Source organism: Lipotes vexillifer, unplaced genomic scaffold (genome assembly GCF_000442215.2).
Source record: "Lipotes vexillifer unplaced genomic scaffold, Lipotes_vexillifer_v1.1 scaffold327, whole genome shotgun sequence".
NCBI lineage: Eukaryota > Metazoa > Chordata > Mammalia > Artiodactyla > Lipotidae > Lipotes > Lipotes vexillifer.
The window spans coordinates 541999-555525 of record NW_006771143.1 but is presented as its reverse complement, the minus strand read 5'-3'; the positions used below and the strand labels follow the sequence as shown (position 1 = coordinate 555525).

General features: G+C 32.5%; 1 protein-coding gene across 1 annotated transcript in view; it reads right to left on the bottom strand.

Annotated features, from left to right (window-relative positions):
* The window catches only part of EIF3E (eukaryotic translation initiation factor 3 subunit E), a 50806-nt gene that overhangs the window by 23102 nt on the left and 14177 nt on the right, over positions 1–13527 (bottom strand). The window contains exons 6-7 of the mRNA XM_007446531.1: positions 9388–9513; positions 8592–8716 (exon numbers count right to left, since the gene is read on the bottom strand). Coding sequence (XP_007446593.1) covers positions 8592–8716; positions 9388–9513 — 251 coding nt within the window. The remainder of the gene's footprint in view (positions 1–8591; positions 8717–9387; positions 9514–13527) is intronic.

The window sequence follows — 13527 nt, the reverse complement described above, 5'->3', positions numbered from 1 at the left end:
GGGAGAGGGCAATAATATATGATCTCTGTCACAACAATTCAACTCTGCCATTACAATCCAAAAGCAGCCAAAGATGTGTGTGTGTGCGTGTGTGTAGATATACCCATATATAAATGTGTGTTCCAATAAAAATTTATGGACACTAAAACTGTAATGGCATATAATTTTCACATTGCAAAATATTATTCTTTTCATTTTTTTCCCCAACCATTTAAAATGTAAAAGCCATTCTTAGATTGCAGGCCATAAGAAAAAAGGCAGTGGGCCACAAGACATTTTAGCCCATGGTCCATAGTTTGCAGACTCCTGGTATACAGCATTACCATGGCTGACTTTGAAACATGCTAGGGCAGAAGTGATCCTTCCTATGTATGTATGTATGTATGTATGTATGTATGTATGTATGTAATGTATATAGATCAATATATAAAGGAAGGGAGTGGGGATTAAGGGTGATTCTGGGGACGTTACCTTAGTTCACACTCTTGTAGGATCAGTAATTATATATTTAGTTCAAACAAAAACAAAACCATAGATAATAGTTATTTAACAGCCTGTACATAACCATTGTGCTCTTTTGTTCTACTTCTCTTTCTTATCATCCATCTCCTTTCCTCTCTATCAATCAAAATTTAAAAGTCAAACCAATTTTCATCTTCACTGGACTCTGACTTCTCCAGGTCTCACTGATAAGTGTTATATATTTACAGTGTGTTTAGCATGCATAATACATCTGTATTTAGCTAAGCAGGTTCTTAAACTACTTGTTATGTTATTTGTTTGGATTATAAATTAGGCAAGAAAGGAGGTTATACCTCCCCTATTTTTGAAATCTAACTTGAAATTAATTTTTCCTTTAAACAAGAGCTTCAGTATTTATTGTGTTTGGAAGTGTAATTTCATGATGGTTAAGTAAAAATGTTTATTTTTCCTCTAGCACAGCCCTGCCCTAATTGTACAATTTTATGGAAGTTTTCTCTACAGTATTTTCTAATTGTAAGTCAGAACATTTAGAAATCAAAGGATAAGACAAAATATGCCACCAAAAAAAAAAATTTAAGTATTATATGAGGGATACTATAAGGACATAAAGAATAAAAATTCTGCTCTCAAATATGCTTATAATCTAGTTGGGGAGATAAGGCAATTATAAGTTTTTTTAAAAAGACAGTAAATAATTAAATTCTAAATTATCAATATAAGGTAGGCACAATATACAGGACCTCGTGTAGAAGTAAACCTGAGCTGGAGCTTGAAAAACAGACAGGCTTTGAATTGGTACAAAAAAGGGAAAGGTACGTCCAGAAAGGCTTAAAAAATCAAAAAGGCAAGACTTAGTAGAACTGCAGAAGATGGATTTTTAGAGATCATCCTGAGCTAAATCAGTTAAACACCTGCATTAAAAAGTTTTCTTATCAGGAACAATGAGAAAGTTTAGGAAAAATAAAGGCAGAGGGTAAATCAGGACAAATTCTAGACACGATCTAGTTGACTGTTAACAGTAAAACTTGAAATTTCTTAGGATATTTATGATATCTTTATTTAGAAAACAAATTAAACATTCTTTTGCTAACTGAACTTTGAATCTTTCTTTTTACAACTGGAGAGTAACTAGGGCATTGTATTACAAATGCATTCTTCTCCCTAACAGCATCTACATTTGGTGGCAAAACCTCATCTCTAATAGCCTACGAACACTGTTCTAGCTTACACTTGATACTTTATCTTACATATTATATTACACTTAAAAGTTCAACATTTTTCAAATGTGTAAATCATCTCCATTTTGGATTCAGAATAAATTATGGCAGAAATGATAATATATATGATGTAAGAGACTTAACCTGCACTGGCATCTAAACTTTCACTTCAAGGACAAAAGTATAAATTATCTCCACAGTACTTTCGTATTTTAAAAAAAGCCTGAAATCACAATCTATATAAACTATCAATTTAACATGCACTCAATGAACCACATTAAATTGTATTCCTGTGCTACTGGAAATTAAAAACAGAAAAATATGATACTTTCTCCATTAATACCTACTACCTATCAGAGACAACTGAAAAATGCATACTGACTGTAGACATACAAATGCAAATTACACACTTACTAGAAGCTATTCTACTTAAAGAATATGCAACCTAGGAAAATGGCTGAAACAATGATCTGTCAAGCCAACTGGGTGTATTCTCACGCGAAAAAAAGAATCAAGCAAAAATCAGAATAAGTCATTAAGACATTACTAATGAGGAAGAAAATACGATGGCAACCTGACCCTATGGCAAGTGAAAATGGTAAGCACCGTATTTTGGTGAAATTTTAAAACTGTAATATTACTGAGTTTTCTTTTTCACATTTTGCGAACAGGCTACTTCTGTTTAAAAAAAATAGTCCAAATGGTATCAGGGTTCTTATGGGGAGGATGAAAATGTTCAAAAATTTGATTTATGGTGATGGCTGCACCACTTGGTAAAGTAACTAAAAGTCACTGAATTGTAAACAAAAAATGAAATCATCTGGTACCTTAGCACAAATCACGGTAGTGGCATCATACTATACTAGTCACTGTTATTAATAACCACACTCTTACAGTTAAAAAAAATGCCAATTTCAACTACATCTTTGATTAGGCAGTACAAATTATTAATTTTCAAAAATTTCAACCATGCATATTTATCTTTTTAATGTTCTGTATGACTAAAATGGGAAGTGTGTAAAAGATCTGCTGTACACTACAGAGTCATGGTTGTCTTAAGGAAAAGTTCATGTTCAATGATTGAGTTGCAAGGTGAACCAGCTGCTTTTCTCATAGAACACTATTTTTACTTGAAAGAATGACAGTCAAACCAAAGCCATTCAGACTTGAGTATCTGGCAGACATTTTCCAGATAATAAAGTTGAGCCTATCCTTCAATAAAAACAAATGATAAAAATCAGAGCTTTCAAAAAAAGGGTAAAATTTTGGAAAATCTGTATCTGTCATCAAGAGTTTGACTATTTTCTAATACTTGAAAAGCATTTTCTAATGGGTTTAGTAGTGAAATTAATGAATGTGATTTTTTTGGTGTTGTATAATGGTGCTGTATATGTTGGAATACCTGCATAACTCCCTGAACCAGTATTTCCCAAACAATCAATGCATATGGTCATAAAATCATGCATGGGTAAAAGATCCATTTAAATTGCAAAATCAACCAATATAATTTAGAATTCTAGTATAGTTTAGAATCCAGAAAACTGAATGATATGGTTTCAAATCCCACATTTCAGTACCTTTTAAGAAATTACTACTTGTTGAGTGCTGGTGTATGATCAAAAAAGGATATTCACAATTATCTGAAAAGGCTATTAAAACACCTCTCTTTCCCAACTACATGTATGTGTGAGGCTTGGTTTTCTTCTTATCCTTCAAACAAAATGACGTATCACAACAGACTGAATGAAAATCAGATATGAAAAAAAAACATGAAAATCTAGCTGTCAATTAAGCCAGAAATGTAAAGGTCTGCAAAAATGTAAAACAATGCCACTCATCACTAAATTTGGTTTTTTAAAGTTATTTTTCATAAGAATATATATAACTATAATCAATTTACTATTTGTCAATTAATAAATATATTTTAGAATTTCTTAATTTCTAATACAGTATATATCAATAAATTTAGCCAACACGTACGAAACTACACTCAAAAACTCTTAATAGTGTAAGAGTTTCAAGACCAAAAAGTTTAAGAACCATTCACCAGTAACAATAATATTGCCAAAGATAATTCTGATGTCAGTATTTTTTTCTTCTCAACATCCAATGTTTTTTTCTCCTCAGTGTGTATATCTGATTTGGGTCTTGGAGGGGGTAAGAGGATCTTACTGAATGTTCTAATAGGGCTGGTCCTATTTGCCTCACAAAATTGGATGCAGAATATCTCCCCATGTACACCTAGTTCTTTTAATGCTCCAAAATTAGTAATTTCAACATTTACTAATATATTACTAATTTTATTTTCAGTGCCTTTGTTCTGTTTTTCTGTACTTTTTACTCAAGTTTTTAAAAGTTGAAAAAGTACTCAAAGCTATGAATTAATTTCTGAGTGCTGCTTTGGCAGGTATTTCATAATTATCAACATTTAATCTCTTCTTTGATTCAGTTACTTATAAAACTTTTAATAACTCCTAGCTTTACTGTTTTGTGTCTGGAAAGTACATGCTATAAAATTTCTAGTTTTAAAAATTTATTCAGATTTTTAATGGCATAAGGTATTGTCTTTTTTGTATATGAACCATGGAAATGCAAATGAAGGCATTAAGCCTACTTGTAGAATACAGCTTGATAATTAACTGTCTTAATTCTAAGTTGTTATTTTAATTTTATTTCTATGACCATGAACCTTTACCTTACTTTAAAATTTAAAAAACAAATCTTTTTTGCATTGTTTTCCTTTATAGAAGTTTGATTTTTTTAATCTTTAACAAAATTTTCTGCAATCTCAACTGAACTACCTTTCTATTTCTAATATCTAAATAAATGATTCCACTAACGAATTAAATATATTGTTTTGATTTCATATAAGCCATAAGGTTGTCAGGGATTAATCCATACTGTTTCCCCCTTATTTGTATTACAGAATTTTTACAGTGGGCTTGAATATTTTTACTTTCCTTGTTTGTATACTTCCTTTCATTACTTAAAAATATTTTTAAAAAATCAGTTGAATTTAATGTTCCTTTCTGGATACATATGTAACTACAGCAGAAGGCTTCCCTGGTGGCGCAGTGGTTAAGAATCTGCCTGCCAATGCAGGGGACACGGATTAGAGCCCTGGTGTGGGAAGATCCCACATGCTGTAGAGCAACTAAGCCTGTGAGCCACAACTGCTGAGCCTGTGCTCTAGAGCCCATGCTCCGCAACAAGAGAAGCCACCGCAATGAGAAGCCCATGCACCACAGTGAAGAATAGCCCCCGCTTGTCGCTACTAGAGAAAGCCTGCGCACAGCAACAAAGACCCAATGCAGCCGTAAATAAATAAATAAATATATCCAAAAAAAAAAATTCAGCAGAGTGAGTCTACCTGTAAGCAGTAGCATGGAAAGCCATTGCCTAGGGATTCCTATGACTGAGTTCAAGAAGAGCTGTACTTATCGATCCTTAACCCACCTACTAGGTATCAAGATTAGAGCCAACTATTACAGTATCCAATGTCTGAGTCAAATCTGCTCATTCAGGGAAGGCTCTTCTTACTCCCAGCCATGATTCTAGGGATATCAACCAACTCATAAGACAATCGTACAGGCTGTATTATTCAGGAGGGAGGCAAAATACTACATAATAATGTTACTTTTAATCTCTTTTGAATGCATGTTCGATTAATCTCCATAAATATTGAGAAATATACCCTCAATTCTTGAGTTTGAAATTCTCATCAAACATCTCTTTTTGTAAGATGCACGGATAGTTTAACATTAAAGATAGGTATATAACTATTTTATATTCACCAACATCCCCAAATTTCTTGCAATGTTTTACCAATCATTTTTCTGGGTACTCCAGATTCATCCATTATTGGTATGTCTCAACTACTGCATAAGACTGCAACTGTCAGTATCACAAATAAAAAAGCCTCTTCCAAAATATAATGGTTGCCCAAAGGGTGCATGAAAAAGGTACTTCTCAAGAATCAGAGTATAACAGAAATAAGACGGCCCTCAAAGGATTAAATAAACAATGCACCAGAGCAGAGAGAGATTCATCAATTTAGTAAGAGAAAACTACCAGATCAGGAAGACTTGAGAAGAACTTGATACAAAATATTAACATATTTAAATCAACATAGGGGGACAGGGAAGGAAGATAGGAGCAAAGTGAGAGATACTGATATGAAATGGAATCATAAAAAGAGAAGTAAAAAGCAAATCTTGGAAATGCCCATCCAAATGTTTAGGGTGACATAACATGTCAAAAAATGTGCATGATCTGGTCCTTATGACAAGGATATTCCTATTGTGGAAATGGAAATGTTAACCCAATGCTTAATCTCATGGTGCCATGAAACATTCCAGTCACATAAATTTTCTATTCTGATTCCAAATATTCATAAAGGAATCTTCTGTATTCTACAGCTTCCTATGTATTAAACCTATAGGGTCAGAACAATGTGGTCATGTTTCATGTACTTAGTCCCCTAAGCACTTCTCATTGCAAATAATAACGGCATTCTGGTTTTATACATCAGGCTTTTTGAGGTTGGTTCAGCTTTGTTCTTCATAAATCAACCCCTAGGATACTGTAAAAATAAAGTTGCACGCTTCCTATACCAAAAGCCAGAACAAAATAATACCACCCTTGTAGGATCTTACTTTAGTACACAGTGGCTTTTCTTTTTTAACCTTTCCCAAGAGCATTTTACTTAATGCAACATATGGACTACAACTTATATATAACTTTCCAGATTACAATCTATCATAGCATCCAGAAAACAGTAAAACATATAACTTTACAATTTTTAGATTTCCCACAAAATAGGGTTTCTTCAATAAAGGAGGAACAACAGCTCAGACAGAATGAAGCTTTTATGTTCACATTAGTGAATAATGTGAATCTAGAAGGCATACTTGAACATCTCTAATAAAAGAAGAAATAACTATAATACCATGTAAATTACAAAATCTTCTCTCTTGTAATTTACATTTAAAATTTAATGCTAGAATCACCATCTTCTACCTCACTTAATGCCATGTAGTTTTGTTTTTTCAAGGGAAGACCGAAATAATTTCCTATTATGAAAACTTCTTTGCCTGTGTTCAGTTTTAACAAATTGGACCAGCGTGTCATGCAAATACTAACTAAATACATTAATACTGAACTTAAGTTGTGATGTTAATACAAAAAATAAGCCAAGCGTATTTCTGATAAAAGTGCTTCTATTTGACAGATTCAGGGGAACATTTAGCATTTAATGCAGAAAACACAATTTAAACCATTTAAAAATGGCTCCCTGGGACTTCCCTGGTGATCCAGTGGCTAAGACTTCCAATGCAGGGGTGTGGGTTCAATCCCTGGTTGGGGAGCTAAGATCCCACATGCCTCGTGGCCAAAAAAACAAAAGCAGTGTTGTAACAAATTCAATAAAGACTTTAAAAAATGGTCCACATCAAAAAATCAAAACAAAACAAAAAAACCTCCATTTCTACATTTAAAAATTACTGGCAATTCTTGGTTGGCAAATATTTTTCATCTGTATCACCACCAGTAACTTCATTTCTCTTAAATTTAAAGTCCAGATGATTATGTTAACAACTTAACTGAAGAGGTCAAATATTTTATAGTCTCAAAAATCTTACTAAACTGAGTATTTAAAGAACATGTTTATTCATGTGACTCAGTTTAGATGACTATATTTCATCAACTTACACAAAAATATCACTAACGTATTATTACCTTATTTTCAAGACTTAAAAAATTACAAAAAAATTTAAAACTACACTGTTCAATGTTCACTGATTTTCTATTAGATGGGTATTACACCATCTATTCCTAAACTATACTTCTGTAAATTAAATATGCATTTTAGAAAAAAATGTTAAAATCTTAATTTGACAGACAATAAGCAGAAATCAACTGAAATGTATTAGGATCTCCATCTTAAATTGAGTTAAAAATAACAAAAATATGGCTCAAAGTGTTATGTGAGACTTAACCAACAATGCAGTCAATAAGTCACACCAAGAATACAATCTTGAGCTAAATTAATATAAGTATATGTACTGGTCATAGGAGCTAATATTGCCACTGTAATCTATAAAGCTTAGATAACAATCCTAGAATAAGCTTTCAATTTTAAAGATCCAGATTTTTAAAAAGCTGTGGATAAACTGGTGGTTACCTAAGAACAGCAGCCAAAATACTAAGGAATGTGACAAACTACATTACTTAATAAAACTAGAGATATTTAGCCTGAAGGAAAGAAAAATAAGGAAAATTATCTTCAAGTATCTGAAGTATTTTCATAAAGCAGTCTAGTTTTCTGTTGCTCCAACCAAATAAGAAACAATAGAATATTCAGAGGCATTGACCTCAAATGGAAGAATAAATTTTTAAAAAGAATTTCTAGCTAACAGTAGAACAGTCTAGTTCATAAAGCAGTGAATTTCTTATCACCAAAAGCTGGATGATGGAACAAAGAGGATATAAAAGGAATTCTCTTGGAAAGTATATCTTCCTTCCAAATAATATGGCCTAGAGCCTTAATTCTAAAGCTTTAATGTATACATGAATTACCTGGGTTCTTCTTACGTTGAAGATTCTGATTTAGTTCTTCTAGAATAAGGCCTGAGACTCTGCATGATACTGATGCTGCTGGCCCAGGGACCAAACTTAAATAGCATTTTAAAGGGCTTAAGAGTATACTTTTATCAAATAATTTACTTAAGAGTTACATGTAAGCTTTTTTAATTAACAAGCAAATCTACCACATGAAGAGGGGAAAAAATGTGACAACAAATTCAAATGTTAGAGAGAAGTACATTTTAAATTTTAAAAATCCTATTTGATTTCATATAATTAAAGTCAAAACTATACAGTGAAATAACTTACTGTGGCTGGTAAAGGAAGAGATCAATAATGTTATCGCGCCCTTTAGGGTGATTGAAGAAAACAAACAGAGACCAATGAATGAGCCATGTTCGCTGCTGAAGAGACTGAAGTGGAGAACTCACAGACTAAAGGATTAAAAAAGGTATACATAGGAAATATTAATATATGGAAAAGATGAAAGGGAATAAACATGGCTGATCTCAGAATTTTATTTTAAATGAGAAACTTCTAAAGCATGCATGGTGATCATTATGATCAAAGTCCAATCCCCCAGACCACTCTACTCTCTGCATGACCCTTGACATTCAAAATTTCCCTGTTCTCAGAGACAGATTCAACAATGTCCACTAAGCCATTTTTACAGAGGCTCTAAGTTATACTTATTTCAGAAAACATTTTATAAGGACTAAATTAAACACTTCATAATAAGTTTTATTAGACATTAATAGTAGATGAAAACTGTCATCTTCTGCATTAGACTTTCAATAATGGGTGGCACTAAGAGTATTATGTCATTTCCACTGGAACAGATCAAAGAGGCACCACAGCTCTAACAAAAATGAAAACTGAGTTATTTTCTCTAAGAGCCAAAAGAAATTTGACAGCTTCCTTCAAGGAGATTCAGTAAAACTAATCAACCCACTAACCCACTGTGATTTTTATATCAGGTCAACATTTTAGTTTAGTCTCCCTCCCTTTCCTCCTTCCTTTTTAAAGTACACAGTGTTCTCCTTATCAGAAAGTATGAAGGATACATAGAAATTTCAGAAAATCACCCTGAAAAAGTGTAACTCACATTATTATCTATGGTCTCTTTTAGCCGTGTAAGGTCTTCCATGGCTGCATCCCAATTCTGCATTAAGATTTCAGAGGCCAGTTTTCCCCAGAGTGAACTCAAAGCATTTCTATCTGTTGCTGGAACCTGTTTAAGCAATCATAATTAATTATATTCTGAATACTCTGGAGGAAAAAAAGATAATGTATATTTTATACCCTACATATCCCTCGGGCCTACTAAAAGATCTATAGCACTCTTCCCCAAACTCCAGTTATATAAGCCCTTATTTGGATCACACTGGTTAAGCTGATTCAAATAGATTTCATTTAACTTGATTTACTAAAAATACTTAGGTCTTTGATAGTCAGTCTAGATCAGAAGATAAATAACTTAAAACTAGGATACAGCACCAGTGTTTTAGTGTAACCCATTTCAGACCACTTATACACAATTAATCAAATTTTAGGGACTCAAAACTTTGCAAACAAAGTTAGATTCAGAGGCAATTTGTTGCTAAAAATTCCTGGAGTGAAGATGTGAAAATCAAGACTTGTGAGTCTCATCTAAAATTTAGAAAAATTATTTCCAGAACAAAAAAACTTCCAAATTATGATATAAATGGAAGAGGTCACAGAGAGAAAAAAAAAAGCAGGTCTACTGGTTAATAACATTAATAATTATCAAAGGAATATGTACTGAGAAACAGAAGTTCATTTTCTTATATAACCCTAAAACCCTGGAAGGTAAATAATAATTTTTATCCCTATTTTAAAGAGGGGAACTGATGCATGGAGAGCATAATTTGTTGAAAATTATACTTCTAATCATAAAAGCTATAAAATTTCATACTGCAGTCTTAACCCTACAAAAAAGGAGGAATGAGGGTCACTCTATCTCTTCTTGCCATTGATGCAAGTGGGTCATAAACCCAAACACCTATAAGGACTAGGCTAATAACAGAAACAAGTAAAGCAGGACTTTCAAAACAAGGCAAAGAAAGTGGATATAATGACTCTGAACTGTGCTAAAGCAGCAGAAGCAAGTGAGGGTACTGGAGGGAGAAAACATTTCTATACCCCAAGCTGAAATTTTGAATTTTTCACTGAAGCACTTACATGGTACTATTAATTGTAAAGTACTATTGGTACATATTATAATTACAAGTTAAATAAAATCATATGGGCAGGACTGGAAATCCAACCACCAATAATTCTGGCTCTACTACTTACTATAAGTAGCTGAACCATCTGTGCTTTAGCTTCCTCATCTATAAAATGGGGATAGTAACAGAAGCCACCTCAGTTGTTGTATGACTTAAATTACATGATACATGTAAAAAGATTACAACATCATCTGACACATGATAAAAACTTGGGCAATGTGAGTCATTACCACAATGATAATGAGAATAGAAATGATTATATCTAAGTATTATAGGTTGCCTAAACTATGAGGACCAAAACCATACCTAAGTCAGACTCTGCGTATACCGAAATTCTTCCTTTGATGTCAGTAATTAATTCAAATGTACAGGAAAACACTTTAGCAAACTCTCAGAACAGGCAAATAGTAGAGACTAAATTTGTAAATTAAAATTTGTAACATAACCATGAAATCACTGGGTTTTATTATTATTACAATGTATGTCCACAAGAAACTTGTATATGAATATTCATGTCTTTATTTGAAATAGACAAAACCCAGAAGTAATCCAAATGTTTATCAATAGATGAATAAACTGCAGTATATTCATAGAATGGAATACTAGTCAGCAATGGAAAGAATCAAACTTCTGATACATACAATAATATAAACGAATCTCAAAAAACTTGCTAGTCAAAATAAGACAGGCACAAGCTTACATATATCGTTCCACTTACATGAAATTCTAGAACAGACAAAACTAATCCACAGGGTTGGAAAGCAGACCAATGGATGAACCAGAGATGAGGTATGACTGCAAAGGGGAACAAGGGGTCTTTCTGGGTAACAGAAATATTCTTTATCTTGATTTGGTGGTAGTTGCACAGGTATGTGCATTTGTCAAAACTCACTGAAATCAAAAAAACCTTATATAAAAATCTATAAAATTATTGTTCAAATTACAAAGGATAAAACGTTTTATCCTTACAAAGAAATCTAAGTACTAATATTTCATTGAATCTAAGATGTCATCAATTTTATGGTATATTATTTTAGGTCAATTCAGGACACATCCTAATTTTAGATGTTAAAGTGGGATAAAAATATATCTGAGAATCGATATGAAATAGATGTCTTTTACAGTGACATTATCAGAGTACATCAGATCCAAATCTTCGGTCAAGAGCCTAAAACTTCACCAAATCATCATTACTCAAGCTTTCTTGAGTCAAGGGAAAGTACCTTTAAATCGAATGGCAAGTACTTCAGTAGATAAATTTTAAATTCGGAGTGAAACACACACACACAAATATGATCACCAACAGTCCTAGCATCTTAAAATCACTTTTATTTCAAATAGCTGCTGGATGAGGAGAGGGGTTATATTTTGGAGCCAGACCGAAGGCCACAGTGAGGGCAAATTTTAACAAAATAATTACAATACAGTGATTAATTAAAATACAGTTATAAATTAATAACTTTTAAAACAAAAATGTTCAAAAATTCCTAACAAATCTGCCCCACCATTTCAATTCAAATTAATGCATTTTTTAGAGCATGATTCAAAGAAGCTTCACAATCAAATAGGGTGCATTTAAGCACTCGGTGTATTCTAAAAGCCATGAAGTCTTTTAAAAATAAAAGTAGATTCTAGGGTCATACAGCTTTAATTTATACAACACTAACCTACAATAGGTCACTCAGAGAGTCAAATTCTAATCTCAGATCATAGTTACAATGGTTCTTTCATAGCTTATGTTTCCCTAACCATAGATTTAAAAGAATAATCAACCACCAGAAAAGAAATGAAAACAGGCCACTTGCAAGAAAGTAAAATTAAATAACTAATAAGCAAAAACATTGACATTATTTATCCCAAATCCAAAACAGGATTTTTATCTTTGCTATTAACAAGATTTCAAATACATAGATTTTTTAGTGGTGTCTATCTTAATCAAAAGAAAAAGTAAATAATCCATTTTTAAACTTAGCTTAGTTAGCCTTTATCAATATGCCAACATGAAGTAACCAACTCCCACGTAACTCAATTGTTCTGTGGCACAAGATGGGACAAAAACTAAAATGAACTGCACCTAATTTCTGAACACTATCCAATCACTATATTTTGACTGCTCTTAACGTAAAACATTAATTTTGTATCCAGACCATGGTATTCAATCACTTAAACATCATTTGAGTTCCATCATAAGATCTGCTAGGCAATGTAAAAGCTTAAGATCAACCCAGAATTTTTTAAGACAGGAAACTAATTAGATCTTTGTATTTTACAAAAGTAAATGTAAAAACTCTGTAAACTTTTAAGTATATACCTATCACATGCAGAAATTTTCAGACTAATTATGAAACCATACTACATAAACATAATAATACTATTAAAACTAAAATATGTTACATGTGTTAGGATAAAAGCTTTTTGCAGCAGTGTAGCAAGTTTTTTAATCCCCAAAAGATTCATGCATACTACTCTGGCTCAAGTCCATGTCATTACAGTTGGCTCTTCATACCAATCTGCTTTCAAGGGTGGATATGCTAGAAGAGTTTCAATATCTGGATTTCCAGCAGTTACCTTAAGTTTCCATGTCTTAGCAAAATGGCACATTCACTCACTGACCAGCAACAATAAATTTACTGTGCTAGAACTCTAACATGACACTAAATCTTCATTCTCAAAATTCACTCCCAGCATTAACAAATGATATGAATAACCAACTCTTTTCATGTACCTGTAATCATATCAGGCTTCTGATTTTACAATCCTCGTCTAAGCTGTTTACATTTCCAAAGTAATCAACTTTTGCTCTCCTAAATCCTTCATAATATTCAAAGCAAAACTGATGGAATTTTCTGATAAGCTGCTACAAATTTAGCATCACCCATTACCTTCAATGCACTTGCAAGCTAACCACAGCTAAACTGTAAATTAAGAATTTGTTTACAAATGGGAAAATTTTTTTTTCAAATCAAACTTGGAAATAAACTGAAATCTTTATTTCT